The sequence below is a fragment of the Oratosquilla oratoria genome, chromosome 43 (genome assembly GCF_046742065.1).
Source record: "Oratosquilla oratoria isolate Oo_2021 chromosome 43, ASM4674206v1, whole genome shotgun sequence".
In the NCBI taxonomy this organism is placed as follows: domain Eukaryota; kingdom Metazoa; phylum Arthropoda; class Malacostraca; order Stomatopoda; family Squillidae; genus Oratosquilla; species Oratosquilla oratoria.
Genome location: NC_134819.1, coordinates 12,233,646 through 12,257,086, shown reverse-complemented (window position 1 = coordinate 12,257,086; position 23,441 = coordinate 12,233,646). Strand labels below are relative to the sequence as shown.

Here is a 23,441-nt window from a genome sequence, read left to right as displayed (position 1 = left end):
ATAGAGGGACAATTTGTTGTACACACAAATTCATTGTGTGTAGCACTTAGGATTAGATATGGGCTCTGATCACTAATAGAGTAATGACTTTGGTTACAACTTTTTTTTTTTTAGACTTCTGCCCTAACAGATCCTCTTGTACCAGCTGGACCAGACCCAAGATAGCTATCTGTATTTTTTATCTGTGTTTGCTCCACCTTTGCACATGTGGGAAGTTCACACTAGGTAACCTTATCCCCACCTGCTTGCAAATAGAAGCCAGTGACACAAAAACATCACTCTCCATGGGAGAGCCCAGGGACCATTACCAACCACTGAAACACAAAGCAACCATTATTACTGAAGGGAGATGAGTAAGATGATGTAGTGACAGCCTGAATAGAAAGACAGGTCCCAGTTCAGTAGTGAAATAGGATAATGTAACCTTCCCCAAGTTGGGACAAAGAAATAAGATATGCAGCTGCTTTGTTATTATTGTTATCTACTCGCAGAAAGGTGTGACTGGAACTTTAAAAAGAAGAACAGGGTGGGGCACAAAAAGTGACCAAATGAAATTTTTGCAGTTTCTACAAATGTAGAAATTTATTCAAGATTTGTTCATAACTATTTTAAATTTTTGTCCAAAACCATTTTTAAATTAATGAATGTTTAGTCACTGTGATCAGTAATTGATGACATGTTCAATCCAGGCACCTCACTGCTGGATAATGTTCGCCACTCTGACATTGAAATTGTTAACGACTCTCTCCAACCTGTCATTTGTGTCTGGGTTGTCCTCATACACTCTCTCCTTCAGGTAACCCCAGAGAAAGTAGTCTGGTGGGCTCAGATCAGGGGAGTAGGGTGGCCATGGATTGTCGGTCCTCCTTGAGATTAATCATTCGTCTGGAAAATATTGCGAGGTATTGAAGAATGCAGTCAGAACAGTGAGGTGATGCACCATCCTATTGAAACATAACTGTGTTCATGTCAAAAGCCCTTCTCTTTAATGGTGGAATGGAGCATCTCTGGAGCATTTTGATGTGTCGGTCCACATTCACTGTCACCCAATGGACATCATCATCTTCAAAAAAGTATTGACCAAAAATACTTTTCTATCCATCATCTAGTTACATAGAAAGTTAGAAACAGACCCATGCTAATACGATGGAGGCATCAGTATATCTTCCAGAACCTACCACCAACTCTCTAAAACAACAAATGCAAGTATGTACATGAGTCACACTTGCAAGCCTCCATGTAAGATACACTTGGTATTAAAACTACCAACGTAAAGTATGACCATCCACATCATAGACTGTATACCCCGAGTATGTATACCCCAGAAGACAGATGACATATACTTCAACTGCTCCACTTACTCTTGGTGCAGATGATACTATGGAACATCATCATTAAAAGATATGTTTATCTAGGTTTCCAAAGTGTCTTTCAATATTTCTTATTAGCAACATACAGAGGAGGTGTGCCGCAAATGAAATGTATAGCATGATAGTTGCCAGAATGAAAGGCACTGTATACATAATATGGAAGGGGTTATTTGAGATGGCTCTTTGCTGCAGAGAGGGTGCCACAAAGCTCATTCGTATAGCCAGATGGTAGCCAGAAAAAATATGAAAGCGACACATGGTATGGAAGGGGTTAATGCAACACAGAAAGTAGTGCAATATATATATACATAATATATATATATATAATTTTATTTATTTTTTCTAGAGAGATTTATGGAAGAACAGTCAATGGACTAAAGACAGCAACAATTATTATTGATTGTGGCATTGGGAGATACTGGAGATTGTGATGGATGAGGAGAATGGTAAAATTATTGCAAATGAGACAAAAGTAATGTTAAAAAGAAGGCCAGAAAGACACTGGGATTGGACAGACATCATGTGAAATGTCTGACAAAAAGTGGAGTAGCAATAGGCTGAAACCAAAAACCAAGATACCATACAAGCTTTCACCAACTAACATGATATTAATGTCATGCACATTGACTACACATGATTGTTATGGTACTACATGTACCATTTATAGATAACTTCATCTAAAGTTTTTCCTCAACTGATCTTCATACATTTCCTTGGCTCAGCAGCACCAGATTTCCTTGTAAAGTCATGCTGAATCCAGATTTTGTCCATTGCATCCAGCAATCTGTGAATGAACTGTTATGGGATGTAGTTTACCAGCACTTCCATCCTTGTGGACAATCACACCAGCCTTGAATGGTGATACATGAAATGGGAGGATCCAGTGTAAGTTATTGTAGTGTGTCATTCCTTCTATCATGTCATTTGTGTAAGAAAACATTACAAATTCAAATACTGACCCTTGTAGGCCTCATGCCAACTCCTAATGCCGCGTCCACACGGTCGAGCTGTGCCTGGCAGACTTTGCCCTTACCGGGCAAAGTCCGCAGACTCTGCCCGCAAAGTGTCCACACGGCTGACGATGGTGGTTGGAGGTTAGTTGGCCGCAAGCAGAGGTTGGGAGGGAGTGATTCAGTGCGGTACGATAACCATGGTTCCCGCCATACTTGGAAAGAAGGTAGCACTTTACAGCATTATAATTGCTGCCTGCATTAAAAAGAAAAACAAGAAATCACGGAGACATGCCTGATGCCGGGAGTGGTTACAAAGACGTGATTTAATGGGAAGCTCAGTGACAATCCTACGTGAATTGCAGGATGAAAATGAACAATTGTTTTGCAGTTACATGAGAATGAACATAAGCAGCTTTTCTTTTCTCCTTTCGAAAGTGGAGCCATATATACAAAGGCAAGAGACAAATATGAGGAAAGCACCAATAGCATGTCTTGTTGAGACCAGTACACACTAGTACTAGGTGCGGACATGGTAGTAAGGTAACTTCGGTCTGTACTGAGCGGGTTTGCTAACTTTGCTCGCACCTCACCTCATGCGTTTGGCAGCGATGTCAGCCCTCCATCCACTGCCCGCAAATGGCGCCGGGAACGGACAGTTTGATGGTTTGCCCGATGAAATTGCCCGTTGTCGAGCAAAGCCCTTGTGCCCGGCGGACAGTGCTCGACCGTGTGGACGTGGCTTAACACACACATACACACGCACACACACACACTCGCTCTCTCTTTCTCTCTCTCTCTCTCTCTCTCTCTCTCTCTCTCTCTCTCTCTCTCTCTCTCTCTCTCTCTCTCTCTCTCTCTCTCTCTCTCTCTCTCAGCTGTACTCCTAGGTTCTGTTTTGAATATGTTTATGCAGTATAAATTCTTTGTTGTTCCACAAATCAACTTACTGAAAGCTATATCCGTGCCCCGCAATTTTTTTTCAGGTCTTTCTAAGTCCTTTTGTTATCACTCTCTCTCTCTCTCTTTTCTCTCTTCTCTCTCTCACTTCTCTCTCTCTATCTGTCCATCTGTCTATTTTAGGGGGGATGGGCTTACCACTGCAGCTTACACCTGAGCAAGTACATCCTTGGCAATAATCAGAGGTTCTGCACTTGGGGTGGTATCGCATAGAAGTGATGGATTCATAGAGGTGGTCAGGTAAAGAGTTGGAGGGTAGAAGAATGGAGGGATAGTAGAAGTTAACTATCAGAATGCCTTCTTGAGTGGCAATAAGTCTCCACACACAAAAGAATTGTTTCATAGGGATGTCACTAGTTTCTATAGGATTGCATAAAACTTGTTCCTGGGACCAAACCATGCAATTGTTTAACCTTGGCGAAAATGGACCTAGTTTTGTCAATTTACTCGGCGACTATAAATTAGACTTCCTGAGAGGGTCTAAATTCGGAAGTGTCAAGTGTTACGAAAAGAAAAAATCGAAACTGGGAAATTATGTGAGAGATTAGAGACAAGTATATCATTGTTCATGAGCTGCTAATATATGATAGCTGTTAAATGGATTTTGTGTAGGAAGTGTATGTACAGTACGTGCGTGCATTGAGTGTCACCCTCTTTTACAAAGGGAAAAGGACCTTAAGGACCATTTAGAGGATCAAACTGTTTGTCAAACAAATGTTTGAAGTGATGTTTGATCATGTGAATGGGGTATTTGGATTTCAAACACGTTTGTCAAACTTTAAAGTAAGTTTGGGCGAGCCTGCAAGCGACATGACGTCATCAACAATGTTTGATCATGAGAATGATGGTCAAACATCAAACCTCAATAGCTAGACCCTGAAGTGGACACAACAATTACATCCGTCGGAAGTGTGGATATGGAGGAATATAATGGAAATGGAAAGAAGCATTAGAGAGAGGTGTTATTGGAATATATCCACAAAAATAGAGAACATCCAGATTTATGGAAGGTGAAATCGAAGGAATGTCCTAATAGAATAGCCAGAAATGATTGTACTTAATGAAAGGAGTGACGCACATTAGTATGTATAAATATGCTGCCTCGTCCATTCTCTTGTAATTATGCCAGTCGTGTGGCCCAAATTTTAAATCGACAAGCAAGTTGGTACGTGGATTTTGGTCTCTTCAACAATCCATCATTTGTCCAGTTCGATATTCTTTTCTTTTTCCTTAATGCCACGGATAAATCAATAGCAATTAATGTCTTGGTCGAGAGACATCAGTGGTTAACAACTACACAAATCACACTGAAGTTGGATCGTTTGGTTTGGCCGTGTAAATGGCTCTTGATTAGATGCCTATAGCTATTTAGTGATGCAAATTCAATGAACTAAGTGTTTTCGCGCTCGTCTTTTAGTACTGGCATACAGGGAACCCAGGCGGTGAGTTCGTGTTTTGGCCCCCAGTGATGTGGCGGCAAGGTCGCGCTCACAGGAAGTCGTTTCGTTCAAGGGACGGCTGCAGATGGAGGATGTAACTCGTTCACAGAGGACATAATGAGGGTAACCAGGGGTCGTCTGCGTCCTTTCAGGAACGTTTTTATTTTGCTTGGGCAATTGCGACTGCTTCTTCACGGGGCTGGCCACTTAAGACTCCTTTTGAATCTCGTATCACGGCGTGGAAACGGTCTCGTCCGGGTCAGCGGGGCACCAGACTTGGTAGTTTATCCGGGAGCTTGTTCTTGTGTTTTTTGTTCTTATGTATTATTTCTTTATTTGTGTGTTTATTTATTGGTTTGTTTCGCTTTTGGTAACATTTGTTTATACAGAAGACAGACGTCAAAGACCGTCACACTCTAGTTCAAATATTTGGACGACAAGGAAAGCGTGATCGAACGTTGGGCTTTAAAGTCGTTAAGCTTTAAAGTAACTTAGCTTGAAGTGCTCTCGTAGTTAAATCTCGAAAATGTCCGCGCATTGAATTATTACAAACATTTCTAAATACCGTTCTATATTTGGCTGAAAATATTTGTTTTATTCAGATTAACGGTCTTGGTGTGAAGGGAGGGATCCCTCAGCTGAATAAAATTGTCTCCCAACGAAAGGGCTAATCGACATGGTTTTCAAGCATTTAACTGCAACAAAATTTTTCCTTCGGTCAAATAAAACTGGGAGCATGTGCGGAAAATGTGTGCATTGGGACACATCAGTGAGTAGGAAGGGTTTAGCAAGGCAGGACCATCCGACCAGTACAAAATCACCAGTGACCTCGTGACCTGAGTAGGTCGGGTCGCCGGAGGTACCAGTAGGTGCGAAAGAGAAAATGTGGGAGATATTTATGAGCACTGCCCCCCACCCCCACCCCCTTCTCTCTCCTGCTGCTGCTGCTGCTGCTTCCTCATCCTCTTCGTCTTTTTCTATTTATTTTTCTTTGTCGATGTGTGTGTCTCACTAAAGTTGTTACTGTTGGTCTGTCGTATATTTCCGCCATGTAAAGAGGAATGGAGGTTATATACCGAGTGTAGGTAGGATGCTTTACTTGCCCTGAGGCCACCTAACTGTTGCGTATTTGTGGCTTCAGAAGACGGACCGAAAATGTCTATCCACCTCCCTACCTATGCATACATAAACGTAACAGTGTCACTATTTGATGTACAGTCACAAGCAAAAGTTGTGACCCACGCTACATATCTCGCAACACCAATGCGCGCGCGCGCACACACGCGCACGCACACACACACACACACACACATATATATATTTTCTTTTGTCGAATACGTAATATATTTCCTATATTGCATTTAACTTAGGTAATTTTTATGAATAGGCAAAGAAAAATTGGCAAAATTTGAATTTCGTGTCATGAACAAATTGTGTGGGTCTGAACTTTTGCCCATGGCTGTAATCTGTCGGGAATCTCTAAAATTTGAAAATGTCTATAATTTGGAACGAAGAATCGTATGTGTTAAGCGTTAGCTTCGAATATTGGATTTTCCCCCTTGCTCTTTTAGGGCAATGTCGCGCCTAATAGGTAATAAAAGGGTAGGCAGCTAGTATTAGGGATAACATAAATTATTACTATTATTATTATTATTATTTTAGGGGATGGGGTGGCGAGATTAGTCTCCAATTGTAAAAGAATACTCTGGTCCTGAGGGGGTATCCCTGGAGCCCCCTAAAATACTGATTAGAGAAAAGTTGTGCAGTAAACACTCCAGACGAGGATGGAGGTAAAAGGAATTTTAGTTACACTTACTAAGAACCAAATGTAAGACGTTTTGACCACGGGCGTTTCCCAGCTGTTGCTAGAACTGTTCATTTTTATGTACTTAACCAAAATTAACGTAATATAATCTAACATCTAACCTAGCGTAATAAAACTTAATGTACTAACGCAACGTCACCAAATTTAACGTAATGTAACCTAAGGTGACCTAACGTAACCTAACCTTACGTAATCAAACCCTAATGTAACCAAACTTAACGTAATCTAATCTAAGGTAACATAACCAACCAAATCTAATCTAACCTAACCTAATCTTAATTTATACTTTTGCTGGTCGAAATGTCCGTCCATCGAGTTAATGAGAATGGTGCCTCACTTGTTCGTACACTCTTCATCTGGTATTTTACCTGCTCGATTACGTCAGTGTGATTTAGGTAGTCGAGCTAACCGCACTGGATTTGCGGAGCCCTTGTTGGAATGGAGGTATGGTGACGTCATCTTTATGATGTCAGCTCGACGCCAAATCGGTGTCGACGTTTGGCAGTTGTCGCACTTGGCCCACTGGCTTGGCTTCCTTTGGGATAAATTTGTATTTCGCCGCCAATAACCAGCGCTTCTATCATTGGGTTAATAGAAGTGATACTACATGTGCGCACGCATATACTCACACCCTTAATGGAAGAGATGCTAACTATATTAACACCAGACAGTGATTAATATTGAGGACACTTTTATATTACACTCACAATAATGTATAATATACATAATGAATATGCCTTTGATAGATATGTACAATGCAAGTGCATTTTATAGATAGTGAAATATGTACATTTATCAAAGGCGATACATTGCCCCAGTGTTTCCAGGAACTCTGGTTGAGAATAGCGCTCTTCGTCCTCTTGACGTACACGTGTGGTTTACACATGTACCCCACAACTATGCGTGTAGGTGCAAATTGGTGCACACGTAGTTGTGTGGTAGTCTGACCTGACTCGACCTTCGAAGGCCACGCCAGGTCAGTCCTTAGACAGACGCACCAGTAACCACCTGGATAAAGCGCTTAAGCCACATCGCGTGTCAATCCCTCCCTCGGCACCCGGGTACAGACAGTTGCTCACCGGACAGTTGCTCACTTGACAATTGCTCACCGGCCAAGTGATAAATAGGACATTTGCTCACCAAAGGATTATTTCAGTTATATTGAAGTTTATTACAGCAATAATATACAAACAATATACAAACCTAATAACATAATATACATGATTTTTTTTGTTATATTGAAGTTTATTACAGCAATAATACAGGATTTTTTGTTATATTGAAATTTATTACAGCAATAATACACAAACAATATACAAACTTTCATATTTTAGTTTTTAATTAATTATAAAATTCAATACCAATTTCTTCCATCAACATATAGTGATTACAGTTTAATAACTGGTGCAGTACTGAAGTGGGTTTATTGTCCTTTGTGGTTTACAAGTCCAGTCTAATGGTGTGGCCAACTGCATTTAGAAAGTCAGGAAGACACTGACTTCCTGCAGCATACCCCCTGGCACAGATAAAGTAAATCTTTATCATAATTGTTAGAGGCCAAGAACTTATCAAACTCTACAATATAATCTAATGCATTGTTTTTAGTGGGTTTCATTGACTACTTACTAGTTCATGAACTAGAAGTGTTAAGGTTAGGAGTCAATTCAGACTATGAAAGTAAAATTTTCAACTTATTAAATGACAGAGATACATAGGAACAGTTAGCCACACCATTAGACTGGACCAGTAGAAGATCATTACTATATATTGATGGAAGAAATTGGTATTTAAGTTTATAATGAATTAAAAACTAAAAGTTTGGATATTGTTTCTGTATTATTGCTGTATATATAATACAATATAACAAAAAAAATCCTGTATATTATTTATTAAGTTCAAGAAAAGTAAAAAATAATCCGTTGGTGAGCAAATGTCTTATTTGTCACTTCTCCAGTGAGCAACTGTCCGGTGAGCAATTATCCGGTGAGCAACTGTCCTACACCCCTCGGCACCATAGTCCCACGTATGTACCCATCAAAACAGTTGTCTCTACCTTGGTTAATCACTTCATATTGAGCGAGTTGAGTGACTCGCAAGATGGCAGGCATATATACTGACATTAATAGGGTTCAACTCTAGAAAGAATTGCTCAAAATACTCCTCACCTGAGACTAAGAATTGTTCAAATTAAATTAAAAGAAAATAAGACAATGAACAAAACTTTGAAAAGAGGTGTGATAACTGTGAAGGTGTGTATGGGGGTGAATGACAATCTTAGAAATATTGATATTGTGTTTCTCAAATATGGGGCAGAAACGTGGAACATAAGAGAAGGAGTTTGAATGTGTTTGAGATGAGGTGTCTGAGAAGTATGGTGGGGGTTACTAGGCTAGATAGAGTGAGAAATGAGGAGGAGAACAGGGGTGAAAAAGGATTTGGGAGATAGGGTTGATGAAAGAATATTAGGATGGTTTGGACACATGGAAAGAATGAGTGAAGAAAGACTAGTAAAAGAGGTATGGAAGGCAGATGTGGAGGGAGTGAACATGAGGGGACGTCCTAGGATGAGGTGGATGGATGGGGTGAAGGGGGCTTTGGGGAAGAGGGGAATGTCTGTTGAGGAAGGAAGGGAGAGGACGGAAGACAGGTGAGTGGAGAATGGTTGTATATGGATGATGTGATTGCATGAGGAGGAATGGGCGGGGGGGTGGGGGGGTAGTATGCGTGAGTAATTTTGACGCAGCCCGAAGGGATTTCTCCCCGTCCTCTCCTTATATGCAAGGGGGGACGGAGAGGGGGGGTCGCCGATTAAATGAAGCGGCCTTGCTGTGGATGTGCTGTGTCTTGCGACACTGCTTCTGACCCAGGGCGGTGGGCAGGGTGCAGGGATGACCCGTCATCCAGGAGGTGCTCAGATGAGAGGGAGGGTGTGGAGTGTATTTAGGGATGAAATGGGTGGGAGTGTTTTTATGCCTTTCCCTTTTTGGCTACCTCCCTTGGAAGGGGGAAAAAGCCTTGGTATATGTATGGTATATGTGTATGTGTTTCTCAAATATATAACTAAATACGTATAAAACTATTAAAACTAAATAATTGTTAACATTTGTGGGCATTTTTATCATTCCATTAAGGGTGTGAATAAATGTCTTCAGGTGTACACCAAAAGTATTGCCTGCACCCATCTTGATGCGAGACTGTTCATTTGGACTTTCCCGGGACTATCACTGAGTTGGCCCTAAGATGTCCACTGCAAATTTCCCGGAAAAAAAACATGTACAAGTCTGTCATCGCCTTGGAAATACTAACTTGCCGGCAGTTTGCCTTTTTGATTGCCGTCCACTCCACAGATACGTTGCATGAACCTACCGTGGGTCTGAAGGCACGGAATGAAGTTAAAAAAAAAAGGGTTTATATCCTGATTATGTAGGACATTGTGGCTTTGTACTTTACGCAACCTTTCGTCTGGTATTTCTAGACATAACCTTCCTTGGTATTGGCATTTTTCGTCAATTGTATAACTAAAAGTATCGCGCAGCATGACACTTATTTTAAAAGTACATCTTGTGTAAGGCAAATAAATAATGGTAAAAAAAAATTCTCCGTCATTAAAAGGAGGGAGCGTGGCACTTTTGAATGTGTCACGTGCCATGGCGTAAGCTCTACTTTGGCGTGAATGGACGGGGCCATTGGTGAGCTAATAATATACAGATGGAGTCGGGTCCACCAAAGTTGATTTAGTCCATGGGGTACTTCGCCAAAATAATTTCAGATCAGGTATACTCGGCAAAGTAGGAAAGCAGAAACTTAGTCACCAATTATGCCCCAGTGGTCATGTGGAATGTATTAAAGATTGAATCTCCCAACCCCATCCCTACTCTACCCCACCCTACCCACAAGAGCGGTCCAAGGGGAGTTCAGTATATGATACCAAATTTGTTTACATAAATATCTTGAGTAATAAGGAAATTACAGTGTACTAATCGATATTGCCGTGGGTGCAGTGAGCCTTAACCTTTTTTTTCTGACCCGCGGAAACTTGAAGTGTGTCCTCGCGGTAGTTTAGTTTGTCGGTTCGTCACGGGTCGTGAGAGTCTTCCCACTCCCCACGTCTCTCTCCCTTTCTTCATCGATGATGGGGATGGTGAAGGTGAAGAGCGCACACCAGGAGGCGCTAAGTAGCTGCGGCCGAAGTTCATCTTTGCCCTATGTGCTTCTTGGACTGTTGGCCCAAGTATCCACTGCTGGGAATCTGGAAAGAGTGCGGGATTCAAAGCCACAATTAGACTGAAGACAAACATGCATCCAGTTACACCACCAGCGGATGATAGGATGGCATCCTTAGTAAAATGCATTCTTTAAATATGTGTATATATATATATATATATATATATATATATATAATTGATGTAAAGACGGGTGAACTTGTACTGTTCTGTTCAAAGGGACTGCATAAATTATCTAAGAGAAAGGAATTTGGTGTGGAGAGGACACCACAGATTTGCTTTTATATATATATGTGTGTGTGTGTGTGTATAAGCTAATCTGTGGTGTCCTCTCCACACCAAATTCCTTACTGTTAGATAATTAATTTTGCAGTCCCTTTGAACAGAACAGTACAAGTTCACCCGTCTTTACATCAATTTCTTGTGGTGCGGACCTTGCCTTTTGTATGAATGGGCGAGGGAAGAGTGGTCTGTGCGTGCCACCAACCAGGCACACTGCCAGAATATTCTTAGCCGTAGGCGTAGTTCAAGTGGTGCAATCGTAGCATCCTTGGATATATACAGTGTATATTTTTAATAGATAATTTCAACACTTGAATAAAATCGTCTGTAGTCTTTATTTGGAAACCACTTCGGATCTCGAGAGAACCCAGGTTAGAAACCACAGACCTAGTTAGTTAACCGCAGACCTAGCGAAACCGTATAGTACAGATAAAATCTCCAAGCGCTAAGTCGCCAAACCAGACGCGACGATCCAATATGTCTAACGCCGTCAACCGAATTAAATTTTGGACCATAACCAGAGTAAAAAACAACAGTTTGATGTGGAAAAGCGTTCAAGCCTTGTTTTTATAACGGTAAACATGAAAATTCCCCTCTATATACTCAGCCTTTCCACTCGGCGGGAATATTTGCAACATAATATCTAGTCAGCTATGAAATTCCATTGTGCATTGTGCACCTGATTTACCCTGAGATCATCAGTCGCGAAGGAATATTTGCCGTGCCCGTCGAATATTCTTACACGGAAATGCGGAAGTCTGCCAGTCTCGCTCACTGCCTTCCTGCTCACCTGCTTCCTAGCTTGTTCGGTCGCCTTCGTGCATGGAACCACAGCAGGCGTGAAAGTGTTTGCTTCGCTTCATACGTGCAACAGAGGCCCGTCCGGACGATCGAGCATAGCTCGACGGGCACTTCCCCACAAACGAGCAAAGCCTACAGGCACAACCTGTAGTGTCGTCCACACGGTGCCGCCGAGCTGGCTTAGCAGTCTAACCCGGGCACAGCCAGATTTTGTGGTCGTTCAGGTAGGACCCGCAAATTATGTGCGGTACGATAACTACCAGTATGGCGGCCGACTAAGTTCTATTAAATGTAGAATATGAGGTCTTAACCGCTGATCCATAGCGGGAGCAGCGACGTCATATTACCGTCCACGGGCAGTGTCTGGTGCTTTCGCTAAAACACCAGCACAGGCCTTGTGCCCGTCTTTTAGCGGGCACAAGCGGTAAACTTGTTACCTGGCAAACTGCTCGCTTGTGCACGCGGGCAATGCTCGGTCGCCTGGACGGGCCTAGGCTTTTCAGTGGACGATGGTTTCTGATCATTTATCATTGCTCCTTTAGGCGTCGACCCAACTCAGGTGAAGGAGACGTTTTCCCTCGGAATAAAAATCACCTGGCGAGCACTAGAACGAGTGCCACACTCATAAAACGCAGCCAGTGTTAAAAATAAAATATTAAAGAAGATGGCTAAAGCGGCCCATTGCGACCAATGATATTGCGCAATACATGATTCACGATACTGCTGATAGTGTTGGGTCAGTTTTAATGGGGCCCATGTTGGGGTTGGGAAGGCAATAATATTGAGTCTGTATATAGCCATTAATAGTGGTTGTTTAGAATCCGCTTAAAACAAGGCTTAAAATGTTAAAATCCTTGGGATAACAATTCGGTTAGATAAACAGCTTGCATTAATCGTTTAATTTGTATTCTTGCTGTTTGGTTGCTTTTAGTAGTTTTGAAATTTCAGCATTCAACCTCGAAAGGTCTCATATCGGTATCTTTGTCATCGTAAAACAATATAACAAACAAATCGTTCTGAAACCGATGAGGCTTTTTTTTCCGAGATTGCTGACGCAATAAGACCCGATAGCTTGCTCATGTGCTCAGAAACCCCAACGAAAGATGTAGGAACACTTTATGTTAGAAATATCAATGATGTCTTCAGTATGTGGTGCGTTACATCCGAAATCTAAATAATCCCAGATATTAGAAGCATTTTGTTGTGTGTGTGTATGTATATATATATAATATATATATATGTATGTATGTATGTGTGTATATGTATAATATATGTATATATATAGATATATATGTATACATATATGTATATGTATAATATATGTATGGTTATATATATATATATATATATATAATATAAATTATATATAATATATATATATATGTGTGTATATATATATGTATATATATATATATATAATGTGTGTGTGTATATATATTTATGTATGTATATGTATATATATAATATAAATATGTATATATATATATATATATATATATATATTTATTTATTTAAAGGCAATTTCAGTAAGAATTTATATATATAGGGATTTTCGGATGTAGGTTCATAATAAAGTGCATGGTAGCATCCATACTGCTGACGTTATTCACTGTTATCCATAAGGGGCCATGATATATAATTTAGTTGGGGTACGTGATGGACAGTAGTTGTTGTGCCAATAGCAGGACTGGTGACGTCACCCACTCCAGCCACAGGGATCGGTAACGTGGCATCCGAGAGTAAGACGAGACAGTAACCTTGGCCGCGGACAGCAGCAGGGAAGCTGTCTGCTCCAGGTAATAAAATCGGGTTCAGCTTTTGTGTGAGGAAGGGTATGCAATTGCTTCGTGCAGGCCTTCTCAGCGACAGACGCGTTTAATCGCCAGTGACCCACTGATTAAAGGGATAAACAAGTGTTGGACAGTATTCAGGATAATTTCAGATGGACAGTGGCAAAGAAAAATAGAAGACGATATTCGAAGAAGATGGGTTGTGCTTCAAGTGAGGTGGTTCCCCAACTGATGTGGGATTCTGTATAACGAATAACGCGCGCGTACACACACACACACACACACACACACACACACACACACACATATATATATATATATAATTTATCACAATAACATTTTGTGTTACTATATTTGCAAGGCAAAATAGTTCCCAGTTTCATGTTATGTTTTAGTTCTTTAAATTGCAGGTTGGGCCAGCCCGAATATTAGAAGGTTTTTAAAAATGTAACCCGAAACTAGCAGTGGGTTATATTGACCACCCTACGCACGCCCGTGTCCCGACGCCGTTTGCAAGCGATATTTAGAGCAGGGACAAAGAGGAAGGGGGAGAAGGTAGGGAGGGCGGTTGTGTGTGTGTGTGTGTGTGTGTGTGTGTGTGTGGCGGAGGAACAGAGGAGTTGAGTGAAGGGTTCGGGTTGAGGGGGGTCATCAACTGCGTTATCCTGGAGAAGGGGTGGGTTGGTTGCAGCTGAGGAGGGGTTGCATGAAAGAGGGGTCTGCTGGGGCAAGAGTCACAGGCGTAAGAATGTGAAGAGCCTGCGACAGGAGGCGCTGAGTAGCTGTGGCCGAAGCCGTCACATTTGTCCTTTTATGCTCTTGGACTGTTAATGAAATCATTAAACAGTTGGTGCTGGGAATCTGAAAGTGATGTGGGATTTGAATCCACAACTAAACAAATCCAAGACCAACCCGCAGGCGCTGGTATCTCGCCAGCTCCTTTTCTTTTAATTTCTTCGCATGTGCATTTCTCTCCACCTCCTTCGCTCTTCTCGCCCCTTTCCTCTTCACTCCCCATCGATTCTATCTTTCGTAAATTCTGTTTCTCTCTTCTCAATTTTACCGCCCCCTCTCTCTTCCCCATCTCTCTTTCTCGCACACACGATCTCTTAATTTTTTTATCCTTTACAAGATCGTACTTGTACTTCCCTCTTCCTCGTGATCTTCAAGGTGCACGCACAAGGGCGGGGTCCTCTCTGGTGGGGTAGGGTAGATTTGGCGGGTGGGGGGGGGGTGCGGTGTCTGCCAGAGCCTCGGGAGAGATTCGAACCTACTCGCTTTCAAAGAGTGAGTCTATCACGTGACTGCGTCCTGACACGCTATGCACGCGGACACGGCAACCCTTCGTTCAATTGGAGGTGGTAAAGAAAAGGTGTGGGACGGGATGGGGAGTATCTTGGTGGTGATGGGGGTCAATGTACGGGTGGGAAAGGGGGGGAGGGGTCGGTTTTGTCATGACCGTATAAGGGCGGTCTTGAGTTAAAGAGGGTGATATGAGGTAGGGGATTGATGAGGATGGGGATCACTCATGTAATTGTGTGTGTGTACGTATATTATACTCTGTGTGTGTGTATATATATATGTGTGTGTGTGTATATATATATGTGTGTGTGTGTATATATATATGTGTGTGTGTATATATATATATATGCTGGTACATTATGACAAGTTGATGAAGGTGGAAAAAGAAGTCACTGGTCTGGTTCTGAGTTTCTAAGTTTATTCTTGACAGGTTTCGCTCTATGCTTCTTCAGAGGAATGTGAAGAAGCATAGAGCAAAACCGGTCTGGAATAAACTCAAACTCAGAACTAGACCCATAACTTCATTTTCCACCATATATATATATATATATATATATATATATATACACATACATATATATATAGATATATATATAATATATATATAGATATACATATATATTATATAATATATATATATATATACATATATATATTATATATATATAGATATACATATATATATAATATATATCTATATATCTATATATATAAATATGTATATATATAATATATATATATATATATATGGTAGAGAAACGTGGGTTGGAGTGAGAACACTATTCCTGATGTTTCGACTACAAGTCTTCTTCAGAGTGACAGACAACATATGATGTACACAGTATATATATTCTCTTTGCGGCTCATCCTGCTGGATGTCTCAGAATATGGCATGCTGATTGGCCCAATACTCCCTCCTCCATAACTAATCTGGATGCCTGCTTTAGCTAGTGTGTTGGTTCATGGGTCAAAAGCAATGTAGAAAGACATAGTGCATCCACAGCAAAGCTGTTTCACTTAATTGGCAACCCCCCTTCTCTGTCCCCTCATGCAGAAAAAGAGAAGGCAGGGAGAAATTCCTTCGGGTTGTCAAAAAATTATTTACACATAAGCACCCCCTACCCCCATCCTACCCTCCCTTCCTTGCATAACAGTATCATCTAAACATATTCTCCACTCATCCCTATTTCCTGCCTTCTCCCTTCCTTACTCTACAGACATTCCCCTCTTGCTCAATGCCCCCTTCACCCCATTTATCCATCTCTTCCTTGGTCATCCCCTCAAATTCACTCCCTCCACCTCTGCCTTCCACACCTCATATTTATCTTCACTCTTTCCGTGTGTCCAAACCATCCCAATAATCTTTCATCAGCTCTATCTGCCATCACCTTTTCCATTCACAGTCCCCTCACCTTGTTTCTCATTCCATCCAACTGTACTGTAACCCCTAACATACTTCCCAGTCATTTTATCTCAAATGAGAAAGAGAAGCAGGAATATAAGAAGCTGAGAGAAGTGTGGGAGGTGGTGAAGAATAGAGTAGAAGTAGGTGTGGAAGAGGAATGGGGGTGTTTCACGGTGGAAGTGATAAGGTGTCCAAAGTATGTGGAAGTAGAGGATGGGAGGGAATCGAAGGACGGGTAGTGAGTGGTGGGATGATGAAATGAAGGTTGTAGAGTATAAGTAGTGAGCATTCAGGGATTGGTTGCAAAGTAGGATGAGAGAAAAATATGACATGTATTAAGAAGAAAGAAGAGAAGTAAAGCAAAAGGTGATACTGTATGTGATGTGATATGGTTTAACATCACAAACTCCCCCCTATTGGAAGGCTAGGATGGTGCCCCTTACAGAGGGACTTGTAGCATGGAATTTAATGAACCATGCCCTTGTTTCAACTTTGCCAGTGGCAGGATTCGAACCGCCATCCCCTCAACCTTCGCCGCAAGTCACGACGCCCTAATCCATTTGGCCAGTGGTAACGTACAAAGCAAAAGGTAAAGGAGCAAAAAGGAGAGCAGATGTACAATGAGGGAGGGGTATGACAAATTTTTTAAAGCAGTGATAAAATGTTTTGGAAGGAAATCAAGAGAGGAAGGGGAGATGAGTCAGAGAAGAAAAGGTAAAAAGTATAGATGGACAGATCTTATCAAAAGGAGGTGGTAAGGGGAAGATGAGCAGAGTATTTTAAATAGCTATTGAATGTGGAGGAGGATAGGGAGGGATTGGTGATAGTAGTAGGAGGCACTAAGAAAATGACTGTGATCGGAGAGGAAAATGGAGTGAAAATAAAAAAAAAGATGAGGTGCAAGTAGATTGAAAATGATAAGAACAGGTAATGCACCTGGGTTAGTGGGTGTCATGCTAAGTGTGAAGAAGGGAGGTACTGTACAATAATAGTGGACTGGCTAGTGAGGTTGTTTAATGTGCATCTAAGTGTAGAGTGCCAGAGGACTGGAGAAGTGCCTGTATAGTTCCGTTTAACAATGGAAAAGGGGACAAATGTGAATGTAGTAGTTTGAGATATCAGTTTGTTGAGTGTAGCTGGGAAGGCTTATGGAAGGATTAACAGGAACAGAGGGAGTAATTGGTGAGGAATGGTGGGTTTAGGAAAGGTTGTGTAGATCAGATTTTTGTGAGAAAACTTTAGGAAAAGGTAAGGATGTTTTTTAGGCATTTATAGATTTGGAAATGGCTTATGATAGGGTAGAGAGAGAGGCACTGGGAGGTTTTGCAGATATATGGTATTGATGGAAAGGTGTTAAGGACAGTCAAGATTGTTTATGAGAGCAGGAGAGCCTATGTTAGAATTAGAAATAGAGAGAGTGAGTGGTTTGATCTAAAGGTGGGACTGCGTCATGGCCACGGAAGGGTGTGGGAGGTAAAGGGGAGGGACTGGAGATGGTTAAAGAAGATGGAGAAAAGTGGGCCAATTGTTGTATGCTGAAGACACTGCACTTGTAGCAGGATCTGAGGAGGGATTAAGGAAGTTAGTGACAGAGTTTGGGAAGGTGTGCGATGTAAGAATGTTTAAGGTAAATGTGGGTAAAAGTAAGGTGATGAGATGTACAAGTGTGGAGGATGGGAGATAGTTGGATGGAAGTCTAAAAGGAGAGGGGCTGGAGGAAGTGGATAGCCTTAGGTATTTGGGGTTACATGTAGCAGGAAAGGGAGAAGTGGTGGTGGAGGTAAATTGTAGATTGAGAGAAGAAAGAAAATGCCTTGGGGGATTAAAAAGTGTTACAAGAAATAGGCATCTGGGAATAGATGCAATGAGATTGTATGATGGGCTGATTGTGGCAATGGCATTGTATGGGGCAGAGACTTTGAATTTAAGAGAGGCAGAGAGGAAAAGTTTAAATGCATTTGAGTATATATGTGTATGTATGTATATATATATATATATATATATATATATATATAATTACTAAGTATCAGCCTCAAATTAATGTTTATATCGTTCTGTTGGCCCTCAGGTAATTGGCATTGGTCACTGGGCAGGTCTGGAGTTACATAAGGAAGAGAAGAAATATTGTGTTATTGTTTTATGAGTGTTAGTGTGGGACAGTGAAAGATGAGGTGCCCAGTGTCCTCTATGTGATGGTTGCATCTTGGTCCGTTTGATTCATTGGCCAGGCCTATTCTGTTCTGGAAGTCTTGGAGTTGGATTTAAATAGTGTGCTGTTTTTATTTGTTTATTATTATTATTATTATCATTGTTATTAATTTTGTTCAGTTGGTTGTGGTGTAGTGAGATGAGTGTGTTTGAGGGCTCCAGCATAGAAATTTGTAATTTTCCTTGTTATATGACATTCTATGGAGAGTTTTTTTCTAAGTATATTTTTTCTCATAGGTTTTTGTGTATCCTGTTACCATTAACAGTGTATATCTTGTAAAGTAAATGTTTTGCTGAGAGTTGGGACCATGTTTGCAACTGGTAGTGTACTTATTTTCATGGTGATTTTCACCCAAGTCTTTGATGTCACTAGTATCAAAAGTTAGGCCTAGAATTTTAGGCTTCTCTTTCAGTAGTAGGTTTTAGTAATTTATTTTTTCTGGGGATCAAATTGAGCAGTGTTACTGATAATTTCTTGGGGTAGGCTTGAATTTGATTGTTTCAGAACTATTAATTCTAGTTTCTCTAAATGAGCTTTGGTTTTCTTAGCTGTTGATTTAGTTATGTTGGGTTATGTATACATGTATGAGTTTCTTTGGTGCATGTGCATACTCTATGCTTTCGAGTTTGAGGATGGGAAGTTGGAGTTGTTCGTCTTACTTATGATTGATGTATACCTGTTTCGAGGATGAAGTGGGCTGGAAGATGAGTCAGAGGGGAAGCCTGGTTGACGGGTCAAGGAACAGTCATAAATTTTTTAATCATCGACAGTTTTTCAGAGAGCAACAATTTTTTCTTTTTTGTTGGTTATGAGATGTATGTTCTTTAACATTTTCTTTCCAGTGTAAGGGGGTTACTCTTGTAGAAAGAATACTTGGGAATACGCATTGTACGTGCATAGTAGGGTCCATAAAGTGGGGGAGGGCTTTGCGCACGCCATCCGATCCGCTTATCAGATTTAGCGCTGCTCAAGAATCGATTTTTTTTCTTTCGTTGACGGTAAGGGATGGACGCAGTTTATTATTTTATAATGTGTTTTAATGGAACAGAAACTTGAAGGAATCTAACATACACCTTTGCTTGGTGCCGTTCTGTGTGCTTGTGTGGTGGGGGAGGTTGAGCCGTCTCTCAGTTGCTGAACGCTTCCAGAAGTGACGATCTTGTGTAAGAGGGATTCTTATATCGAAACAAATCTCTCTGGGTGTGGGTGGGGCTACCCCAATCCGAAAAAAATTGTCCGACGACAACAAAAATAGATATTCAATGCGACCATTGCACTCGGTGAGATATACGCCGAATATAATCGTCAGGCATCATCTATAACCATCGAAAGTCGATCTAGCTCGAAAGGTTTTATGGGATTCGAATCCACGATGGTGTCTGGGCTTAAACCCCATCACTCGGACAGGGTTTCCGCTGGCTGAATAAAATATTGGAACTAAAAATAGGGAGTCCCATTACTTCACATTTATTATTATTATTATTATTATTATTATTATCGTCATGGCTTTTATTTAATCTATTTGTTTTATTTAGTTATATTTGTTAATTTATATATTAATTTATTTTTTCATCACGCTGCCCGGTGGCTAGAGGCCGAGGAACCGGCATCAACCCACGGGTTCACACTATGGTAAGCGCTGAGCTCGGGGGAGGGGGGGGGCGGAGTATCACGTCACTGAGTGGAGGAACCGTAGTGGACACCTGGTCTGGACGACTGCCTTGATCGTGGTCAATTTGCAGCCCCGGGTTTCGTTATTGACGCGATGGTTGAGAGCTGCACATGTGCACAGGCCCTAGGTGCACGTGCACTGTGCTGCATGCAATCATTCGGTCGTGCGTGTTCTTGCGCTTGTGGCAATGTTCGTGTACGAGTGTACTTTCTGTGTGTGTGTTTTGGCAAGCATTCTTAGGATGCGTGTAGTTTCCTCTAGGTAATAAACAATCTGTTGCATGAAGTGAACAGTCTGCATGAGTGGCTTGAACATTTATGAATGTTCAAATAGTACCGGGCCAGAACTTGAACATTAGCTCTGATGGTAAACAGTTGTACGTATACGATGTGCTCCAGTAATCCATTGATGTACTGTCTCAGTCATTGGCCGACATATCGGGGACTTGCCGTGTTTATATATGGAAATATTGATCCTTAAGTTCATGGGTTAACGTGACAGGAATAGCATGATCTAGTACGGCATAGACCCCCTGTCGCCACGGAGGTGCAGTTTGGAGTATCGGGGTTGGGGGATTCCTTCAGCAGCTTGATAAACTTCCCTGGTCACGGTTAGAGTAAATGGCCAAGTGGGTCAATTTCCTTGGAAGGGTTAGAACGCGGTTTGTGAAACTATGACGAAGTAGGTGTTCGGTGGCGCGAATAGGGATCGGTCGGTGGTCTGTTCTAAAGCGTGACTGAGCTTTTGGCGGCACCTCTCGGGCCGGCCGGCCGGCCAAGTGACACCCGTCGAAGGCGTGGCGCCAGCCGGCCAGGCCCCGTGTGCGCGAGGGCTGTGTCGTTTTAGTGAAATGCTGCTGCTGTTGTGGAGGGTCGTGATTCTACCGTGCAGTTGCGCGTGCGATGTACGTGTGCGTGCTTACAAGTGGACAATGGACATTGCTCCATTGTATATCCAATCGTGTGTGTGTGTGTAAGTGCAAACTCTGAGGTGTGTTCTGAGAAGCACAGGGTGTGAACCCTTTCGGTTTGTGGTAACCACGTTAGCGTTTCACCTGAAGCCGAATCTAAAGCTTATGACCCAAACCAGTTAAGTTGAATGATGGTCGGATGGTTAATCGAAATAGTTAACTCCGTATGGCCCCTCCCGCCCTCAGCTGAAGGGAAGGGAACCGAAATAACATAATCTTTCAGGTTTCTGTTTCAGGCATCGAACTCCCTTAAAGGGGATTTAGACGGCCAAACGGTTTGACAAACCCGGTTTGTCAAACGGGTTTGAAGTGATGTTTGACCGTGTGAATAGGGTATTTGGTTGTCAAACACGTTCGACAAACGTGTTTGACGACCAAATACCCCATTCACATGATCAAACATCACTTCAAACACTTGTCTGACAAACCAGGTTTGTCAAACTGTTTGACCATGTAAATGGCCCTTTGCCCTTTCCCTTGCCTTTCACCCTCTCCCTCGTTCCCCCAATTACCCTTCCCTTCACCTTTCCCACCTCTAAAACACTCACGTCTAGCACCTTTTGTTCATCCTTCTAATCATTTAGACTACTAGTTTTCAAGGATCTTGTCACGTGCCCCTCCCCCTTCGGTCATCCTCGAAAAAATATCCTCCCGTACATGACAATATGGTCAGCTTTACATAGGCGCATCTTTTTAGATAATGACAATTAATCGGTGAAAGATTAAACGATAGAATTCACTTGACCGTGAGCAAAATCAGTGATTCCTAGGGGAAAGTATGAATTTCTAGTGAATAATGTATTCATTCATTCAATCATGGCATACAGCGAGCCCTAGAAAATAATGTAAACTTCCTCCCAAGTCTGAACCCTGATATAACCTCCTCCACTCTTATCCTCATCATTGTGATTCTTCCCATCCAAATTTTCTTATATCTTTTCCCACCTTCCTACTTCCTTCCTCCCCTCTCCTTCCCTCCCCTCCCTCTCCTTTCCTTTCCTTTCCTCCCCTCCCCTTCCTTTTCATTTCCTCTCCTTTCCTCTTTCATTTTCCTTCCTCAGATTTCCTCTCCCCACCTGCTTTTTATCCTTCCCTTTGGGTACGCGTGAATATAAATAACGGTGTTTACTTGGATACATATGTGTTTGTGTGTGTGAGTGAATAGATGACAAAGATTCATTTGTAGAGGGAGGCGACTGGTCAGCAGAAAGAATACGGCGGTTATATAAAAACCGAAATTGGGGCGCCATTTGGTAGCCTGCTTATTATGTTGAGACTCATTGGTTATTCATATGATTGTTTATGTCACCTTTACAGAGAAACTGTGTTCTTAGTACGAAAGATTGTTACCGATTTGGAGTTCAGCAAAGAGGTTTGCATGCCATCACTATACAGTATATATATATATATATATATATGTATATATATATATATATATATATATGTATGTATATGTATATATATATATATATGTATGTATATGTATATATATATATGTATGTATATGTATATATATATATGTATGTATATGTATATATATATGTATGTATATGTATATATATATGTATGTATATGTATATATATATGTATGTATATGTATATGTATATATGTATATGTATATATGTATGTATATGTATGTATGTATATGTATATATATATATGTATATGTATATATATATGTAATGTATATGTATATATATGTATATGTATATATATATATATATATATGTATGTATGTATATATATGTATGTATGTATGTATGTATATATGTATATATATATATATATACTGTATGTATATGTATATATATATATATACTGTATGTATATGTATATATATATATATATATACTGTATGTATATGTATATATATATATATACTGTATGTGTATGTATATATATGTATGCACATATATATATACATATGTATGTATATGTATGTATATGTATATATATATATATACATATGTATGTATATGTATATGTATATATATATATATATGTATGTATATGCATGTATATGTATGCATATATATATATATATGCATGTACATGTATGTATATATATATATGCATGTACATGTATGTATATATATATATATGTATGTATATGTATGTGTATATATATACATATGTATATGTATGTATATGTATATATATATATATATATACACATGTATGTATATGTATATATATATATACATATGTATGTATATATATGTATATATATATATATACATAA

General features: G+C 40.7%; 1 protein-coding gene across 9 annotated transcripts in view; it reads left to right on the top strand.

The window, feature by feature from the left end:
* Positions 1–23,441, top strand: part of mino (glycerol-3-phosphate acyltransferase mino) — a 274,254-nt gene that overhangs the window by 175,716 nt on the left and 75,097 nt on the right. The window contains exon 1 of one of the 9 annotated variants that reach the window (XM_076180080.1): positions 1,132–1,206. The exons of the other annotated variants lie outside the window; for them this stretch is intronic. Within the exon in view, the coding sequence (XP_076036195.1) occupies positions 1,147–1,206 (60 nt within the window). The 5' untranslated portion in view covers positions 1,132–1,146. Of the gene's footprint in view, positions 1–1,131; positions 1,207–23,441 lie in introns of those variants that run through there. 9 annotated transcript variants of the gene reach the window in all.